At 40.3% G+C, this 19,444-nt stretch overlaps 1 protein-coding gene across 7 annotated transcripts in view; it reads right to left on the bottom strand.

The window, feature by feature from the left end:
• LOC126278449 (gastrula zinc finger protein XlCGF17.1) overlaps window positions 1-19,444 on the bottom strand; it is a 110,001-nt gene that overhangs the window by 49,239 nt on the left and 41,318 nt on the right. For all 7 annotated transcript variants that reach the window (XM_049978567.1, XM_049978565.1, XM_049978570.1 and 4 more), the window contains one exon: window positions 16,304-16,375. In XM_049978567.1, coding sequence (XP_049834524.1) covers window positions 16,304-16,375 — 72 coding nt within the window. The remainder of the gene's footprint in view (window positions 1-16,303; window positions 16,376-19,444) is intronic.

Below are 19,444 nucleotides of genomic sequence, written 5' to 3'. Positions count from 1 at the left end.
CACTGAACAACCAACTATTACATTGTATCCCAGAGGTGTCAAAGCAGATATGGAAAAACAACAGTCCCAGTAGTTATATATACATGAAGCAATGAGTGCGCCAATGGTTGCACCACAAAGAATAAATAAGTTAAACATTATCAACAAGTGGTAGTAAACAGCACATATGCTGTAAGTACAATGAGGTGACAAAAGTCATGGGATACCTCCCACTATCATGAAGGACCTAATTTTGCCAAACGTATTGCAACAATTTGGTGTGGCATAGACTCAACAAGTCAGTGAAAACCCCCTGCAGAAATACTGAGCCATGCTCCCTCTACAGACATCCATAATTAAGAAAGTATTGCTGGTGAAGGATTTTGTGGACAAACTGGAGTCTCAATTATACCCAGAATGTATTTCAAACTAAGCATGAATGACAGTGGCTCAGTAAAATAACTTATTTTGCTTGGGAACACAAAGTCTATAAATGGCTGCAAATGATCTCCAAGTAGCCAAACATTATCATTTCCAGTCAACGATCGGTTCAGTGGGACCAGATGACACAGTCCATTCCATATAAACACAGCTTACTCCATTACGGAGCCGCCACCAGCTTGCACAGTGCCTTGTTGACGACCTGTGTCCACGGTTCGTGGGATCTGCACCACACTAACTCTACCACCAACTCTTACCAACTAAAATTGGGACACATCTGACCAGCCGACAGTTTTCCAGTTGTTTAGGGTTCAACAGATATGATCATCATATGTCCCACTATGATTTTTAGTGCTGCTAGTCTGTTAGCACTGACATCTCTACGCAAAAGTGGCTACTCTTGATCATCAAGTGAAGGCCATTGGCTACTACACTGTCTGTGGTGAGAGGTAATGCCTCAATTTTTTTTATTCTTGGCATACTCTTGGCACTATGGATCTTGGAATACTGAATTCTCTAATGATTTCCGAACTGGAATGCCTCTAGCTCCAACTGCCATTTCATTTTCAAAGTCTTTAGTTCCCATAGTGCAGCCATAATCACATCGGAACCCTTTTAACATGAATCACCTTGGTACAAATGACAGCTCTGCCAGAGCATGGTCCTTTTGTACCTTGTGTACGCAATACTACAGCCATCTGCATAAGTGCATATCGCTATCCCATGACTTTTGTCACCTCAGTGTATGGTGGATCACCTAATCCACAACGGAATCAGGAAACGAAAAGAACTACCTAAGGAAAGAAAGATTGGTATTGTGTCATATCTAGAGACAATCTCATCAAAACTGGTGAATACATTTAAACCGTACAGTGTCCAGGTGGCATTCCATGTGGAAAAACTTAGAATAGTTTAAAGTAAACTGCAACAAATGGAAATATACAGAGTGTATCATGCAACACAAAGTATGAAGATCAAATAGGAAGAATATACTTGACAAGGTATAGAAAGAGCACACAGACCATACAGCCAAGGAAATTATGAAATAGCTCCAGTAGGCAAGCGCAATTACAACACAATGCATCCGGTAAAAGGTATTGAAAAGGATTTAGACTTGGTAGCAAAGAAAGGAAACTTAACCTACTTGAAGAACTAGAAACTATGTTTCATTCCATAATGTGCTCAATGGACAAATCAGAGAAAACTCTGAACATTCTTCAACAAGGTAATGGATTTTTTTGAATTTAGCAGTAATATGATACATGCAAGCAATTTTCATAGATAACTATTGGCAATATTGTTTCTTCGTGTCCTCTTGACAAATGTGGAATACAATGGAGTGGTTAGTGGTTCAATGAAGACAGTTGTCACCGAATACTAGCTGTTTGCAGAAACGAGTCTATGTAGAGCAAGGCAGCTGGTGTGACATTAAACAGATGCAATAGGTGTTCCTGCTACAGAAAAGCAGTACTTTGATTAATGGGCGGTAGTGCAGTGAAGCATAATAGAGGATCAGGTATTCCCAATTTTGAAGTCAGACACACTTGACTCCCAAAACATATGGCTGTGATTAACATTCTTTTTATTTGTGTGTTGCAAGTTAAATTATAATGACAATGAACTAAGGTGCTTCAATAATTGAAGGGTGTCAGCTATCTAGTTAACAAACTAAACCTTATCTACTGCTTGTATTTCAGTCATTTGAATAGACTAATACTGCAGCTTCTATCAGAAGCACTACATTCCATTCAATGAGCCCTGACAAAATTTAATAATAATCAACCTCTCTTATACTAACAGCTGATAGGATCATTTGCTGATTTTTCGGTATGAAAGCTCATGCTATTTCTTATTCCTGAACTTTTATTATCTGGAAACAGGTCAACATTTGCATCATCTGGCCATGCGAGTGGACGGCAGGTCATATGTATTAGAAACAACATAGGACACAAAGTAGAAGCTTGAGTCACATCACCTCTAACTGATTCAGATTTCAAGTGCAACACAATCACCATGGAATGATACACTTTGCTATCCATCTTGCAGATAAGATTTAAAAAAAAAAAAAAAAAAAACAATAAACCTGCTGTTTCTACTACCCGATAAAATCTATAACACTGTCACACAGAAACCAGAATTGAGCACCAGTTACGATAGCAGGGTCGATAACAATAACTACCACTTCACACTGAAGTACGTTTATCGAGCATGCGCAACAGTACAAATGGCACCGACCTGCCTATCGCAGAAGAATGTGCTCATATTTATATGTTTAATAGTCTAACAAACTAAAATATTCCACAATTATGTAAATTCAAGAACCTTAGAAAAATCACTAATGATAAATAATTGCAGTGTGCAGTAATTGAATCAGTGACCTGCACATTCCAGCCAGCTAACAACTACAGTCTCTACACTGCAGCAAATGACATACTTCCAGCTACTTTTTTCACATATTTAGTGAGCTCCTTCACATGGCAACACTGGTGGATCATTTGTTCTGGTTGTGTTGTCGTGTCCTTATGCACACAATGATTTTGAGATGAAATTATTTCTGTTGATTCGCTACAATGCACTGGACAGGCCTTTAAATTCATTTTAGAAGTCCCTACCACAAATCACATTTCAGAACTGTGATAGGGTTTTATGTGAAGGACATGGATAATGCATGTCAATTTTTGTCTCCTCGGTGTAGGATTATCATCCTAGACTTTATATGTGGTATCTGAGAATTGATAAGAAATAAATACAGTCGAGGCAAAAGTATCGCTTTTATTATTTTTCTGGTAGCCCAACCATGTACACAGGTGTAAAAATCAATACAAAGTAGAATGGGTTGCATCTTACAGGCCAGTGTTTGGCATTATAACATTCATGGTCAGGATCCCGGGCATCCAATGTCTGTATGGCAGCTCCCTTGCGTCTTCAATTCTTGTGATGACTTGTTTGACGTAATCGTCCTGAGTATCATCAGGCTGAAACACAGAGTACCCATTTTCTCAGCCTTGTTGAGAGGATCATGGGAAACTGCAAAACCTGTAGTGACTTGCTTTGCAGTGTCGTACACAAGTGTCATAATAGGTAGTATCATGTCACAATCTACCCACTTGACACCAACATAAATCAAGAGCATATCTTCCATCACCTTTTCACAAAAAATTCCTTGAACGCATTTGTCTATGGATGCTGGACAACTATCATTCTGTGGATGAGGCTGCATCATGAAATTATTTCTGATGTCAGTTTGTACTGAAACAATTTCACATGCTCAGTGATCACTATGCATGGTGCTCCATGCTCGAAGTTATGTCTTCGGAAAAAACATGGCAATTTCCAGAGCTTCAAATGTCAGAATGCCTTGTTGATAGCATGGCTGATGAAATATTTAGTGCATTTATTTCCACTTGAGAAGCCTCTGCAAGAGATCAGTCCAATCCAGTGAAACACAGCAACAGCAGGTCAGACGTTATTCCTGACTAGTAGGCCATAGGCTGGAGTTGCTAGTTTTTTAATTAGTTTCCACCCTCACAAAGTATTACAACGATCAGGCAGAGGTTGCTGCAGCTCATTACAAGCTCTTTCGTTTGTGGAAAAAGCCAGAACAGACATACTGTCGGTGGGTCACTGAACTTCAAGGTTTAATCTGACGGTGTCACTTTCTATGTAGCTGTCAACGGTACTATAGTGACGCAATGATTCATGATGCAATTGCGTACAACGTGCCAGACAGTAGGATTTGTGAAAAAATTGTCAAACATTCTGATCCTACACTGAATCAAATGTTACACAAACTGTTTGTGAAATTAGTCATTGCCAGATGCTGTATGCTACTTCAGTTAGACACTGGCACTTCCGTTACATTGTTTAATCGTGGCACTTATGAACAGCTGGACTCACCACAGTTTACAAAACTTGTACATAACTTACTGTGTATAACGGTCAGGACATTCTAGTGCTTGGAACATGTAGTCTGCCTGCCACATTTCAGTCTCTCACCAGAACAGTGACAATTACAATTTTGTGTTTGCAAGACTGTGGAAATATTTTTGGATTACATTCACTTCATTTGTCTGGTATTTGTATTCAGGACAATGTACTTTATGTTTCTGCTTTTAACCCAAAAGCCAGTGTTACTCAATGGCTTGCGGAGTTACCCCGTTTATTTTCTGAAAGACTTGGCAGAGCAGATATTTTTGTGGTGCACGTTAAAATGAAGGACAATGCACAGCCTAAGTTTATTTTGTGCATGTCCTGTCAGTCTTGCACTTAGAGACAAAGTTTCAAGTGAATTTAGAGAATGGCGAAACAATGGTGTTATAGCTCCTAGTTAGTCCTTCTCCCTTAGTAACCTTAACACACCTTTCTGGAAGACTTTGTCTTTGTGTCGACTTCAAATCGGGTTGAGAGTCCACAAACAATAATGGATGCTTACATGTTGCCTCACTCTGAGTAACTAATGAACAGGTGTGGTGGAGGTTGATATTTTTCAAAAATTGACTTACACAATACATATTTGCAAATTCCACTAGATGAAGAGTCTCAGAAAGTGTTTGTGGTTGGTTGTTTGGTTGGTTTGTTTGGGGAAGGAGACCAGACAGCGAGGTCTTCTTATCGGATTAGGGAAGGATGGGGAAGGAAGTCGGCCGTGCCCTTTCAAAGGAACCATCCTGGCATTTGCCTGGAGCGATTTAGAGAAATCACGGAAAACCTAAATCAGGGTGGCCGGACGCAGGATTGAACCGTCGTCCTCCCGAATGCGAGTCCAGTGTTTGTGGTCAACACACATTTACGGTTCTTCAAATTTTGCACTTACCAATTTGCAGAGCTTCAGTGCCTGCCGTATTCCAGTGCTAATTAGAACAGCTTACTGCAAAAGTTCCATTCTGCTCAAATTACTTGGACGATATTGTGGTGTTGGGATGTACACTGGAGGAACATATCAGAAACCTTCGTATGCTTTTTGCAAGTGCTTTCAGCTGCAGGCTTGAAGTGTCACCTGAACAAATGTACTTTCTTTCTTTCTTTTTTCCCCCAGACTGAAATTCAGTACTTAGGAAATACTCTATGTAGCTATGGTGTTCATCCCCTTTACTCACATATGCTGGCCATTGGGACCTCCCTGCCCTGCGGAACATGACAGAATTGCAGTCAGTTCTCAGGAAGGTGAAAAATTATACCCGTTTTATGCACTACACAGCCCAGACGGCAACTCCATTGTATTGCCTGCACTGGAAGAATGTGCCCCTTTGTTTGAAACAAAGAGTGCCAGCATGCATTCCAGAAACTTAAAAGTGCCTTTTTGAGTGAAAGATACCTCGTCCATTTTGATCCTGCTCAATCTGTGGTTTTGGCAGTGGATGCTTCTCCATAAGGTATCGGAGGTGTGCTCTCACACAGATATGGTTCACAGGACAGACTGATTGATTACTTTCGCTTCCAAGTTATTGACCAAGACTTGTGCAACTACTCCCAAATAGCGAAAGAAATGCTCACTATTACCTGTGGCGTAACAAAGCTCCACAGTTATCTGGTCGGAAGTTCTACTTAGTGACAGACCATAAGACACTTCACTCTTAGTTTCATCCATTCAAACCTGGTCCACCATGGACGGCTCAGGAGCTACAACACTGGGCTTTGTTATTGTCACAATTTCAGGACAAATATTGTACCTGCCCACGTCAAAGCATGCAAATGCCGACATCCTTAATCGGATTCCTGTTGGTCCTGAATCTGAATTTGATGCTTCTGCCGCATCTTGTTGTCAAATTGATGCACAAGACTTTTCCCCTGAACTATAGGAAAATTGTGCAGGCTACAGAAGCAGACACTGACTTGAACCTTCTGTTGCACTGCATCTGTAATGCTTGGCCTAATTCAGTGAAATACATTCAGAATTCTTTTTTGTGCTGATATTTTGCTCATCGGCACAGCTTCTCCATCAAGCATGGTGTGATTTCATTGCAAAAATAACTCTGAAAATTCGCATGTTGCAAAAAAAATGTGTTGTGACTATTCCACCACAGACACTGGAGAATTGTATGCACAAAACAGTTAGCGTGTTGGCACTGTACTTAGCTGGGCATGTATGCCCACATTGAAGAGATGACATCACAGTGCACACTTGGGCTGAAAATGTATTGGCACCAATGAAAATGTTTTCAGTTTGGCCAAAGTCTCAATTGCCATGGCAATGAGTGCATATTGACTTTGCTGTCTCTTTGGGAACACTATTGGCCTTATTGTTGGGGACTCTTTTAGCAAATATCTATTTGCAGTGCCCATGAACTCTACTACATAGTGTAGTATCATTCAGGCTGTGTCATCTATTTTTTGCTTGGAAGGATTGCCTGAAGTGTTGTTAATTACAGAAAATCAGACAATAGATGACAGTTTATGACTCAGGATTCTGAACAGTTTTGTACAACTAACGGATTCACTCAATTTACCAGCAGTCCATTTCATCCTCAGTTGAATGGAGAAGCTGAATGATTTGTGCATACGTTCAAGCACCAGATGAACAAACTACATGTGTCCCACACATGAGAGCTAGCGCTGCTGCTCTTCCTCACAATGTCCAGCTCCCAGCCCTGCAATGGTCCGTCACCGGTGGAGCTTCTACATGGTTGGCATCACTGCACTCTGCTCCAGTTGCTGCACCCACTGCAGCACACGGCATCTCCCACACTCCGCATGTATTGCTTTGCACCTAATGATTCTATTTTTTTTCAGATCTTTTGGTTGCATCAGGTGCTGGGAGAGAGGAATGATTCTTCAAAATCTGGGCACTTGCATGTATTTAATTCAAAGTCCTGCTGGGAATCTGCGCCATCATCACACATTTTCTGTCCCCAGATTCGCATCCTAGCAGGATCTTGCGGCCAGCGCAGCTACCCCCAGGAGCAATGGAGCTGGACCCATCACGTCCACTCCGCAGCAGCTCAATGTCCTGGTACCCTCCATGGACCCAGCATGTGCTGCTGTCGCTACCATTGTCATCACCACCGCACTCTCCGTATTTTGTGAGACTGACTCAGAAACAGAGGGGATGCCTTCCCACAGTTTTCCAACCAATGTTACCCTTGGAGCAGAGGACGGATGTCGGTGTGCAGCCAGGGGCTCGGAGTTGGTCCCAGTTGCGGCTCCTGTCTCCTCACCCCACACAGCTTCCTGACTCTGCCCCCTTCCCACTGTTGTCATAAGATAGCTCCATACATGACAATGGTGCGGCACTTTGGGGGGGTGGGGGGGGGGGTGGGGGGGGAATGGGCACTCCTACAGTATCGACTGCACATCGTTCAGTGCAGCACTGTGAAATAGCATCAAGAAGGCGCTGATCTATGTGCCAACAGAATGAGCAGGCAGCACCACATTCCGGGAAGACAGAGTACAGTGCCTCCTGTCAATGCTGATTTAAGCAGCTGCCCATCACTGGTCATCTCCAGTTCGGTAGCAGAATTCAAGAGTACCAGTGCTGAATAACAGGAAGACAATAATTAGCCTCCATGTTGTGAGTAGTAATAGAGAATAAAGTACTTGTACATAGGAGACATGGGAAGCACAGGAATCACAGTAAGTTATGGTTCTTCTCTTTGTAGAAATAAAGTGTTAGATTAATCAACATGTGATATTCCTGCTACTGCCCATCACAGCTTCTCTCCTTCCTTGCTTGTGTACGTGCTGACTCCCACAGTAGCCGACACAACTGTAACAATACTAAGGAATGGCTGGCTATAAATGAGCCGGGCTGATCAGCAACCATTTTCCTTCCCTTAGATTATAATACCTTTCATATAGTCTTCCACCTAACAATCTTTGATCTTCTTTGATGTTTCCGTCTTTCTCAAAACACTTCAGTAATGCTGGCTCTTTCCTCTGTTCATCTGCAGTGTTTATTCATGCAGCAATGACTGGGATATCACTAGCACTGTGAAGTTCCTCTAACAGATTCTAAGAAAGGGAACTGGAATTCTTCTGCTTGTGTCTATTTTTTTTTTAATACTACAGTATTTAAATATTTCTGATGCTTTAGTGCCCATCTCACCAGTGGTTCTAACGGATCCTCCAGGCTTGTCAGTGACCACAAAGGACTGTGGTCAGTAGCAACAGTGAATGATCTGCAATATAAACACAGTCAGAACTTGCTTATAGTTCAAACAATTGCAAGACACTCTCTGTCAGTTACAAAGTAATTCTTCTCAGACTTACACAGTACTCTCACGTTGAAAGTAATTATTCTTTCACCAATTTCCTCTTTTTGCACTAGAACTTCACTTATCCTACAACTACAAGCATCAGTCTGCAGTGCCATATTGCATTCTCATCAAAAAGTGCCAGGACTTGTGCAGATGCCAGAACGAAACCAGTGACCCCTCATGTCACCCATCATTGTCTATAACCTCTATGTCATGGCAAATGACACACAGCATGCAGTAGTGTTTTAACTTTTGCGTGAAGATGATATGGTACACAAGAAAAAGTCTTAGTTAAAATCACTGTCACTGGTAATAATGTGATTTCTTTATTTGAGTGTGTCATATTTCAGGACAAATATTGCCTGTCTTTATGAAAGCTACACTTTGCATTAATGAAAAAGTTTTTCTGGAGAATATAAAGTCTATTGGTATATAATTTTTGGCAATTTTTGAAAATTCTGACAGTAATGAGACTGGTAAGGTATTCTTTACTATCCTCTCAACGTCTTTCTAGTAATACTGCTTGTCAAAAGCATAAGTATGTTCCTAGGAAAACACCAATACTAATTTCATAAGCAACTTATTATATTACATAACTCTGGTCACATTTGATTATTTACTACAGATTTTATTGTAACCCTTTTGACATTTAGTTTTCAGAGGGTTGATAAGAATGAAAACTTTTGGAATGCCTATCCCAGAAAATGTAGACTAATCACTAAGGACTTGTTCAAATCTAACTTACTTAGAATCAGAAGGTAGAACAGCAATATATAATACAATGATGCTGAAGAAAACATCATACGTGCATATCCTGAAATGAAATAATATAATGCTAATATACAAATCAGTAACACTGTGATAACATTTTGCGCATGGTTGCCCTTACAGTTCTCGAAAAGGGACACTTGTTTGTGAAATACTATTTCTGCAGTTGATCAACTGTCAATTACTTTTGGATACTGGGCTACAGGAAATTCAATACTGGGCTACAGGAAATTCATTTGAAGACCTAAAATTCACAAGTGCAATATTATCCCCATCAATAATCCTAATCGTATAGGAAACATGCTCAGCTGTCATAAAAAGCTTGAAACATTATGTACATGTAAGGAAAGGTGTACACACAAATTTAATGCTGAAACTGTGGTTATATTTGAATTAGAAATGATTTCTTATTGCCACAAAAAGGTCACGGCTATAGTAGCCTGTCAGCTCCAGCTCCATTGTTTTGATGCACTTCCTTTTATGAGACTACAACAACATTCATGTCTTTAATAATTGTAGCTTATCTGTTTCTGGATACATTCCTCCCCCTCCGCCGTTTGTTCCACTCGCAGATCGTGCGAGGGAAAAACAGTTGTCTGAAAGCCTCAGTAGGAGCTCTAATTTCCCTTATCATTGAATGGTGATCATTACGGGATTTGAAAGTTGGTGGTAATAATATATGCTCTACATCCTCGGCGAAGATTGGATTGGAAAATCAAAATTTGATGCACTATGACCTAAGTGGTTAGTTCCACACCCACCTAGAGATGTCTGTTTATGTGTGTACAGCGCAAATGTTGAACTTTGTGAGGTAACTTTGAAGAACTTACTGGAGTACATGACATGTGACACCTTGGTTGGGTGTGTGAAGTCATAAGTAGTCTGTGACGTAAGTGAGAGACTTGTTTGTTTCAAGAATGTGGTGACTGCCCTGGAAAGGGAGGACTGTCTTTACAGACACTTGACCTCAAAGAAATAGCAGATAACTCTGCAGAAATTACATATGCGACATGGGAGGAAAATAAACCAATTAAGAAAACTGTTGCCTTTGACAGTTTCATTGAGGAACTTGGTAAGTGGTCAGTGAAAGCATTAACACTCCAGCATCTAAAGAAATTGCAACAACAACATATTGCAGAAGAGAAAGGGTGTGCACAGGCTAAAAAACTAGGTTTAGTGCTTCACAGTGATTTTCTGAGAACAACTGGTCTGTAATTCCGCCACAAGATGAACAAGGGTATCATCTGAGTAACGACCAGATTTCAGTTTTTACGGGAGTGACATATTTTCAAAACAAGACCACTAGTGTTGCAGTTAAAAGTGATTACACAGGACATGACTCAGCACATGCTTTGTTAGCAATGTGCAAAATTCTTCAACTGCAAACAGGGGCAGAAAATATCATCATTATTTCTGATGGTGCTCCTAGTCATTTTAAAAATCATTAGCAGCTGTTTGAATTGAGTAAGTCACTTGTGCCAACTGATTGGGTATACAGTGCTATTGCTCACGGGAAGGGGTATCCTGATGGTGTAAGAGGCCTGTTGAAGCACCATGCTACAAAACAATCTTTCCAGACCAAATACAGCTGCAATTCAGAATGTTGAGGATTTTACGAGAGTTGTGAAATCTTACACATCCACAGCCCTCATTCTTTTGTCCACTGAGGAAATCGAAGAATTCAGTGAGCACAAAAAAGAATAGTCCAAACAAACTACACTTGTGATAGGAATTCATAAGACATTTCTGGACTCAAATTGATGGGCACCCAACTCATACTGCAAGTGAACTCATACTGCACAGACTTTAAAAGAGCAAGAAAGAAGAAATTTCATTTGTTCGGCCAACACCTCAGAAACAGCAGGATAATATCCAGATTCACAACCTGAGAAGGGGATTTTTGTGGCATGTGTGTATGACTGTGACTGGTGGACTGCAGAGATTGTAGACATCAGTTACGAGTAAAAGAAATTGTAGTGAACTTTATGCTACCCCATGGACCAGCTACTGGATGTAGGGTCCAGCTTTAGAACAGCAACAACGCCATCAAGGCTCACTTCCTGTTCACAATGTTTTGAAGACTGTCAGTGCTCCAGTTCCTATTGGTACAACAGGAAGGCATCACTCTATATCAAAGGAAGATACTGATGCAGTGGAACACGTTTTTAGTTCATTACCCAGCTAATTTCAGTACAAAACAGACTCCACAGAAGTTGTATAAATTGAAACCTTTAAGTCTTGGACCTTTTACATGCATTTTGGGACTATTTAAAATGATTGAAAAATGAGTCTCTTTCTCATCTTTCAAAACTAACATTATGTTAAATAAGGCAAGGTTTGACTTTTACGAGCCTGTTATGTGATAATGTGGTAATAACACAGGTTTAATGTATGGCAAAGATTTCAATTGTTTATAAAACCTGTTCAACCTGAAAGTGGAAGCTCTCCTTTTCAGAAAATGTAAACTATGTGCTACTATTCAACAGAAAAAATTATGGATTTGCATTTTTGAATATATATAAAGCAAAATATCTAGAACTCTTCCAGAGACACAACATCTTAAAATTTTTTCCAAAATTCGTATCTTCAAAATGGTATGTGCAGTGCCTTCGTCAGAGTGCTGTATAGAAAATAAAAAAAATACGTGTTCCTTACTTAGTTCCTTACTTAGGGCAACAGTGTGGATTGACTGATCTGGCCTTGTAACAATAACCAAAACGGCCTTGCTGTTCTGGTACTGCGAACGGCTGAAAGCAAGGGGGAACTACAGCCGTAATTTTTCCCGAGGGCATGCAGCTTTACTGCATGATTAAATGATAATGGCGTCCTCTTGGGTAAAATATTCCGGAGGTAAAATAGTCCCCCATTCAGATCTCCGGACGGGGACTACTCAGGAGGATGTCGTTATCAGGAGAAAGAAAACTGGCGTTCTACAGATCGGAGCGTGGAATGTCACATCCCTTAATCGGGCAGGTAAGATAGAAAATTTAAAAAGGGAAATGGATAGATTAAAGTTAGATATAGTGGGAATTAGTGAAGTCCGGTGGCAGGAGGAACAAGACTTCTGGTCAAGTGACTACAGGGTTATAAACACAAAATCAAATAGGGGTAATGCAGGAGTAGGTTTAATAATGAATAGGAAAATAGGAATGCGGGTAAGCTACTACAAACAGCATACTGAACACATTATTGTGGCCAAGATAGATACGAAGCTCACACCTACTACAGTAGTACAAGTTTATATGCCAACTAGCTCTGCAGATGACGAAGAAATTGAAGAAATGTAGATGAAATAAAAGAAATTATTCAGATAGTGAAGAGAGACGAAAATTTAATAGTCATGGGTGACTGGAGTTCGAGTGTAGGAAAAGGGAGAGAAGGAAAGGTAGTAGGTGGATATGGATTGGGGATAAGAAATGAAAGAGGAAGCCGCCTGATAGAATTTTGCACAGAGCACAACTTAATCATAGCTAACACTTGGTTCAAGAATCATAAAAGAAGGTTGTATACATGGAAGAATCCCGAAGATACTAAAAGGTATGAGATAGATTATATAATGGTAAGACAGAGATTTAGGAACCAGGTTTTAAATTGTAAGACATTTCCAGGGGCAGATGTGGACTCTGACCACAATCTATTGGTTATGACCTGTAGATTAAAACTGAATAAACTGCAAAAAGGTGGGAATTTAAGGAGATGGGACCTGGATAAACTGAAAGTACCAGAGGTTGTACAGAGTTTCAGGGAGAGCATAAGGGAACAATCGACAGCAATGGGGGAAAGAAATACAGTAGAAGAAGAATGGGTAGCTTTGAGGGATGAAGAAGTGAAGGCAGCGGAGGATCTAGTAGATAAACGGACAAGGGCTACATAGAAATCCTTGGGTAACAGAAGAAATATTGAATTTAATTGATGAAAGGAGAAAATATAAAAATGCAGTAAATGAAGCAGACAAAAAGGAGTACAAACGTCTAAAAAATGAGATCGACAGGAAGTGCAAAATGGCTAAGCAGGGATGGCTACAGGACAAATGTAAGGATATAGAGGCTTATCTCACTAGGGGTAAGATAGATACTACCTACAGGAAAATTAAAGACACCTTTGGAGATAAGAGAACCACTTGTATGAACATCAACAGCTCAGATGGAAACCCGGTTCTAAGCAAAGAAGGGAAAGCAAAAAGGTGGAAGGGGTATGTAGAGGGTCTATACATGGGCGATGTACTTGAGGACAATATTATGGAAATGGAAGAGGATGTAGATGAAGATGAAATGGGAGATACGATACTGCGTGAAGAGTTTGACAGATCACTGAAAGACCTGAGTCGAAACAAGGCCCCTGGAGTCGACAACATTCCATTGGAACTACTGACGGCCTTGGGAGAGCCAGTCCTGACAAAACTCTTCCATCTGATGAGCAAGATGTATGAAACAGGCGAAATACCCTCAGACTTCAAGAAGAATGTAATAATTCCAACCCCAAAGAAAGCAGGTGTTGACAGATGTGAAAATTACCGATCAATCAGTTTAATAAGCCACAGCTGCAAAATACTAACACGAATTCTTTACAGACGAATGGAAAAACTGGTAGAAGTCAACCTCGGGGAAGATCAGTTTGGATTCCGTAGAAATACTGGAACACGTGAGGCAATTCTGACCTTACGATTTATCTTAGAAGTAAGATTAAAGGAAGGCAAACCTAAGTTTCTAGCACTTGTAGACTTAGAGAAAGCTTTTGACAATGTTGACTGGAATACTCTCTTTCAAATTCTAAAGGTGGCAGGGGTAAAGTACAGGGAGCGAAAGGCTATTTACAATTTGTACAGAAACCAGATGGCAGTCATAAGAGTCGAGGGACATGAAAGGAAAGCAGTTGTTGGGAAGTGAGTAAAACAGGGTTGTAGCCTCTCCCTGATGTTATTCAATCTGTATATTGAGCAAGCAGTAAAGGAAACAAAAGAAAAATTCGGAGTAGGTATTAAAATCCATGGAGAAGAAATAAAAACTTTGAGGTTCGCCGATGACATTGTAATTCTGTCAGAGACAGCAAGGGACTTGGAAGAGCAGTTGAATGGAATGGACAGTGTCTTGAGGAGTATGTAAAATGAACATCAACAAAAGCAAAACGAGGATAATGGAATGCAGTCGAATTAAGTCGGGTGATGCTGAGGGAATTAAATTAGGAAAGGAGACACTGAAAGTAGTAAAGGAGTTTTGCTATTTGGGGAGAAAAATAACTGATGATGGTCAAAGTAGGGAGGATATAAAATGTAGACTGGCAATGGCAAGGAAAGCGTTTCTGAAGAAGAGAAATTTGTTAACATCGAGTATAGATTTAAGTGTCAGGAAGTCTTTCCTGAAAGTATTTGTATGGAGTGTAGCCATGTATAGAAGTGAAACATGGACGATAAATAGTTTGGACAGGAAGAAAATAGAAGCTTTCGAAATGTGGTGCTACAGAAGAATGCTGAAGATTAGATGGGTAGATCACATAACTAATGAGGAAGTATTGAACAGGATTGGGGAGAAGAGAAGTTTGTGGCACAACTTGACCAGAAGAAGGGATAGGTTGGTAGGACATGTTCTGAGGCATCAAGGGATCACCAAATTAGTATTGGAGGGCAGCGTGGAGGGTAATAATTGTACAAGGAGACCAAGAGATGAATACACTAAGCAGATTCAGAAGGATGTGGGTTGCAGTAGGTACTGGGAGATGAAGAAGCTTGCACAGGATAGAGTAGCATGGAGAGCTGCATCAAACCAGTCTCAGGACTGAAGACAACGACAATAACAACTTAGTCCTTCATTTCAACATATGCTAAATTCAATAATATCCGAGACAATGAAGGTAAGATTTTTTCCTAGCCTGCCTGAACTGATATGGGCTATGCCTTTTGCTACATCGAAATATACTGTAAATTATTTTTGTCAGACACAGCTAACATCTTGTGATGGAAATATTGCTTCGAGGCTCTTCAAAGTAAAAGCAAATATTAGTTTCCTTTATGATGGGAAATAAAAGACATTTCTTGCACGACTCTGTGTGGCACCAAAACTTTTCTTGATGAAAATATTAGAGAAAGAAGTCGTTATAACTAAAGTGATCCCCAAGATTTTATTATAAATGCAGAGAATTAAAATGTTTGCTTTCAGTGAATCTCTTGTGCATGACTCAGATTGTTGATGTGAAGGAAGAGCTGTGTTTGAAGAGAGTACTGCAGTTAGGAAGCAGAAAAAATGAGAAATTATAGAACCGACTGTTCAGTCCATGTCTGCAGTTCCACATGCATATATGCCTGCAATCAGTTTGGATAGTCCAGCACTGTCTGTATAGCAATTCTGTCTTTGATAATCACTCAGATTGTAAGGGAAAAGAAATCAGTGAGAAATGCTCTACTAAAATATCAAATACATCAACCATCCATGGACACAAAGTTATAAGACATTGATATTTTGCTAACCCATATTACTAAGGCACTGTTGGGATTTTTGCATTTTACGTTCTTGCCTTGAAACAATGGTGAGAAATAGTGAGAGCTGTAGTTTACTTGGCACAGGTGCTGAGGCGACTACTGCCGAGATGACTGCTGCCGATAGAGAAGCAAAGTGCTCTCCTCTCTGTGCCTCACAATTCAGTCTGGCAGCTCAGCCTGTGCAGCACTACCTGCAGAAGGCAACGTCCCACATCTCTTCTACAGTCTGTCACTCAGCCTCAGCCTGACACTGAGTTTAAATAAGGCACGGCTCCCTTATTTATCCAAAATCCTTGACCCAGAGAACAAAATATAGTGCTTCTTCAATCACATATCATGTTACATAGAAAGATATGCAGCATACACCAGCAGAGTCTAGCGATGTGTTAACAAGTTGAGGACTATCCCAAAAAAGTGAAAGTATCGCATGACATAAAAGTGGATCACTCACCTGTGTCGCAGGTAATTCCTCAGTTTCTTCGACTTTTGGTTTCTGCTGATCCACAGCCATGTTCTCAGACACCTGCATCCGAAAAGTCTGACATTACTCACATTGAAAAGATTAAATAGCTCATTCTGCTGACACTTCCTTGAAGAATAAATAACTCAAATGTTATGAAAACAGAAAGATCAGTGGTGTCTGCAAGATAATACGTAACGATAATGATGATGATGATGATGATGATGTTTCCTTAAAGGCATGACACACTATCATTGTGTGAGTAACTTTGAATAACGAATAGTGTTCTGTTTCTGGAATTCAGGTCAGTGATACTGTGACAATTTTGTCTTTTTCGGGGCATGCTGCAATGATGGTGACATACAGGATAGATCAGGGTCAAATGCAGAGCCACAAAGATGCTGGACCATACACTGTGACTGTGCCTTAGTATAACTGCCACCTCGTGCCCACAGCTATAAGGCTACATCGATAGTTGGGGTTCAATGCAGGTCACTGCGATTGGAGTGAAACTGTTAACGTCACTGGTTTCCACATTATCAGCTCACATGCAACCTCGGCTCCTACATATCGAGGAAAATATGAATAGCATTCCCTATAAGAGTTAGACTTCAGAGCCCGAACACAGACATATGTCTTCTCCTTCAGGCATCTTTGCATGTCTTATGCCACAGGGACATAGCCCAGCCCTTCTGGTACAGTGACAGGTGTGGGTCCTTTCCTGGCCTGATAATCCTCCTGATGAGTCACCCACTGACCACTTGGAGGGAAGGAAGATTAGAGTTTAACATCCCATTGACCACAAAGTCATTAGAGATGGAGGACAAGGTTGGATTTGGAAAGTATGGGGAGAAAAATTGGCCTTGTCCTTTCAGCAGAACTATTCTAGCATTTCACTTAACCAATTTAGGGAAATGAACAATTTAAAACTATATGGCCAGATGGGGATTTGAACTCTTCCTATAAAATGTTACTTCAGTGTGCTGACCATGCATCACTTTGCACATTACCGATCATCTGGGATACAGCCAGTCGGCAACTACTTCACCTGTGTGCTCTCATCCGAACTACAAGGAAAGTAATTTCATAACAACAGGCTGTCTTTGATTCTGCTCCACATTCATCCACATCTACATCTATATTCTGCAAACCACCATGAGGTGCATGGCAGACAGTACATTCATTGTACCAGTTATTGGGGTTTCTTCTTGTTCAAATCATGTGTGGAGCACGGGAAGAATGACTGATTGAACACTTCCATGTGTGCATACTTATTTGAATCTTACACTCACGATACCTATGTAAGCAATGTGTAGGGTGCTGTAGTATGTTCCTAGAGTCATCATTTAAAGCTAGTTCTTGAAATTTTGTTAGTAGACTTTCTTGGAATTGTTTACGTCTATCTTCAAAAGCTTTCATTTCAGTTGCTTCAGTATCTCTGTGACACTTGCCCATGGATCAAACAAACCTGTGACCATTCGTACTGCCCTTCTCTGTATACGTACAATATCCCCTGTTAGTCACACACACTTGAGCAATATCTAGAACCAGTTGCACGAGTCATTTGTAAGCATTCTCCTTCAAAAACTGACTGCACTTTTCTAGTATTCTACCAATAAACTAAAGTCTACTACCTGCTTTATTCACGACAGAATCCACGTGATCATTCTGTTTATTCCTACAAGTGTTACACCCAGATATTTATACGAGTAGGCCAATTCTAATTGTGACTCACTGATATTATAGTCACAGGATACTACAGTTTTTCATTTTGTGAAGTGTAAAATTATATATTTCTGAACGTTTAAAGCAGGTTGCCAATCTTTCCATCAGTTCGAAATCTTATCAAAATGTTCTTAATATTTATGTAGCTTTGACAGCACTTCATTATAGATAACTGCACCATGCACGATCTGCAAAAAGTCTGACTTAGCTGTTAATATTGTCTGCAAGGTCATTGATACACAACATGAACAGCAAGGGCCCAACACGCTTCCCCAGGGCACACCTGAATGTACTTCTACATCTGACGACGACTCTCCATCCAAGATAACGCACTGTGTCCTCACTACCAAAAACTCTCCAATCCAGTCACAAATTTCATTCGATACCCTTATGATTGTACTTTTGATAATAAGCACACGTGTGGTCCTGAATAAAATGCTCTTTGGAAATTGAAAAACACTGCATCTACCTAACTGCCTTGGTTCAAAGCTTTCATTATGTCGTGTGGGAGATGCGTGAGTTGGGTTTCGTGTGATTACTGTTTTCAGAAACCTAGCTGGGTGTCACTGAGGAGGCCATCCCCTTCAAGATTTCTCATTATGTTGGAGCCCACAATATTTTCTAAGATTACACAACAAATTGATGTCAAGCATACTGGACAGTAATTTTGGGAATCAATTCTACTACCCTTCTTGTAGATGGGTGTGACCTGTGCTTTTTATTTATTTATTTTTTTTTGCCCCAAGGAACTGGGCACAGAGTTTTATTTGAGGAATCTATGATAGACTATAGCTGGAAGAGGGGCTAACTCAGCCGCAAATTCAGTATAGAATCTGGTACGTATTCCATCAGGCCCTGGAGCTTTCTTAAATTTTAATGATTTCAGATTTTTTCCCTTACTACTTATTTCATTCATATTTTCAGTGGTACGAGGATTAAACTGGGCTAATTCTCCAGGGCTTTTCTTTGTAACATTTGAAAACTGAGTTAAAAATCTCTTCTTTTGCTTTACTAACCTCAATTTCAGTTCTCATCTCATTTGCTAGAGACTGGGTGTTAATTTAGGTTCAAAATGGTTCAAATGGCTCTGAGCGCTATGGGACTTAACTTCTGAGATCATCAGTCCCCCTAGAACTTAGAACTAATTAAACCTAACTAACCTAAGGAGTTCACACACATCCATGCCCAAGGCAGGATTTGTACCTGCGACCGTAGCAGTCACGCGGTTCCAAACTGTAGTGCCTAGAACCGCTCGGCCACTCTGGCTGGCTAATTTAGGTGCCACTAACAATCTTTACATACGACCAGAATTCCTTTGGGTTTTGTGAAATATTGTTTGACAACATTCTGCTACTGTAGTCACTGAAGGCATCACGAAATTGCTCTCTTGACAGCCAAATGCATTTC

The sequence above is a fragment of the Schistocerca gregaria genome, chromosome 6 (assembly GCF_023897955.1).
Source record: "Schistocerca gregaria isolate iqSchGreg1 chromosome 6, iqSchGreg1.2, whole genome shotgun sequence".
Classification (NCBI taxonomy): domain Eukaryota; kingdom Metazoa; phylum Arthropoda; class Insecta; order Orthoptera; family Acrididae; genus Schistocerca; species Schistocerca gregaria.
This window is presented reverse-complemented; position numbering and strand designations above follow the sequence as displayed.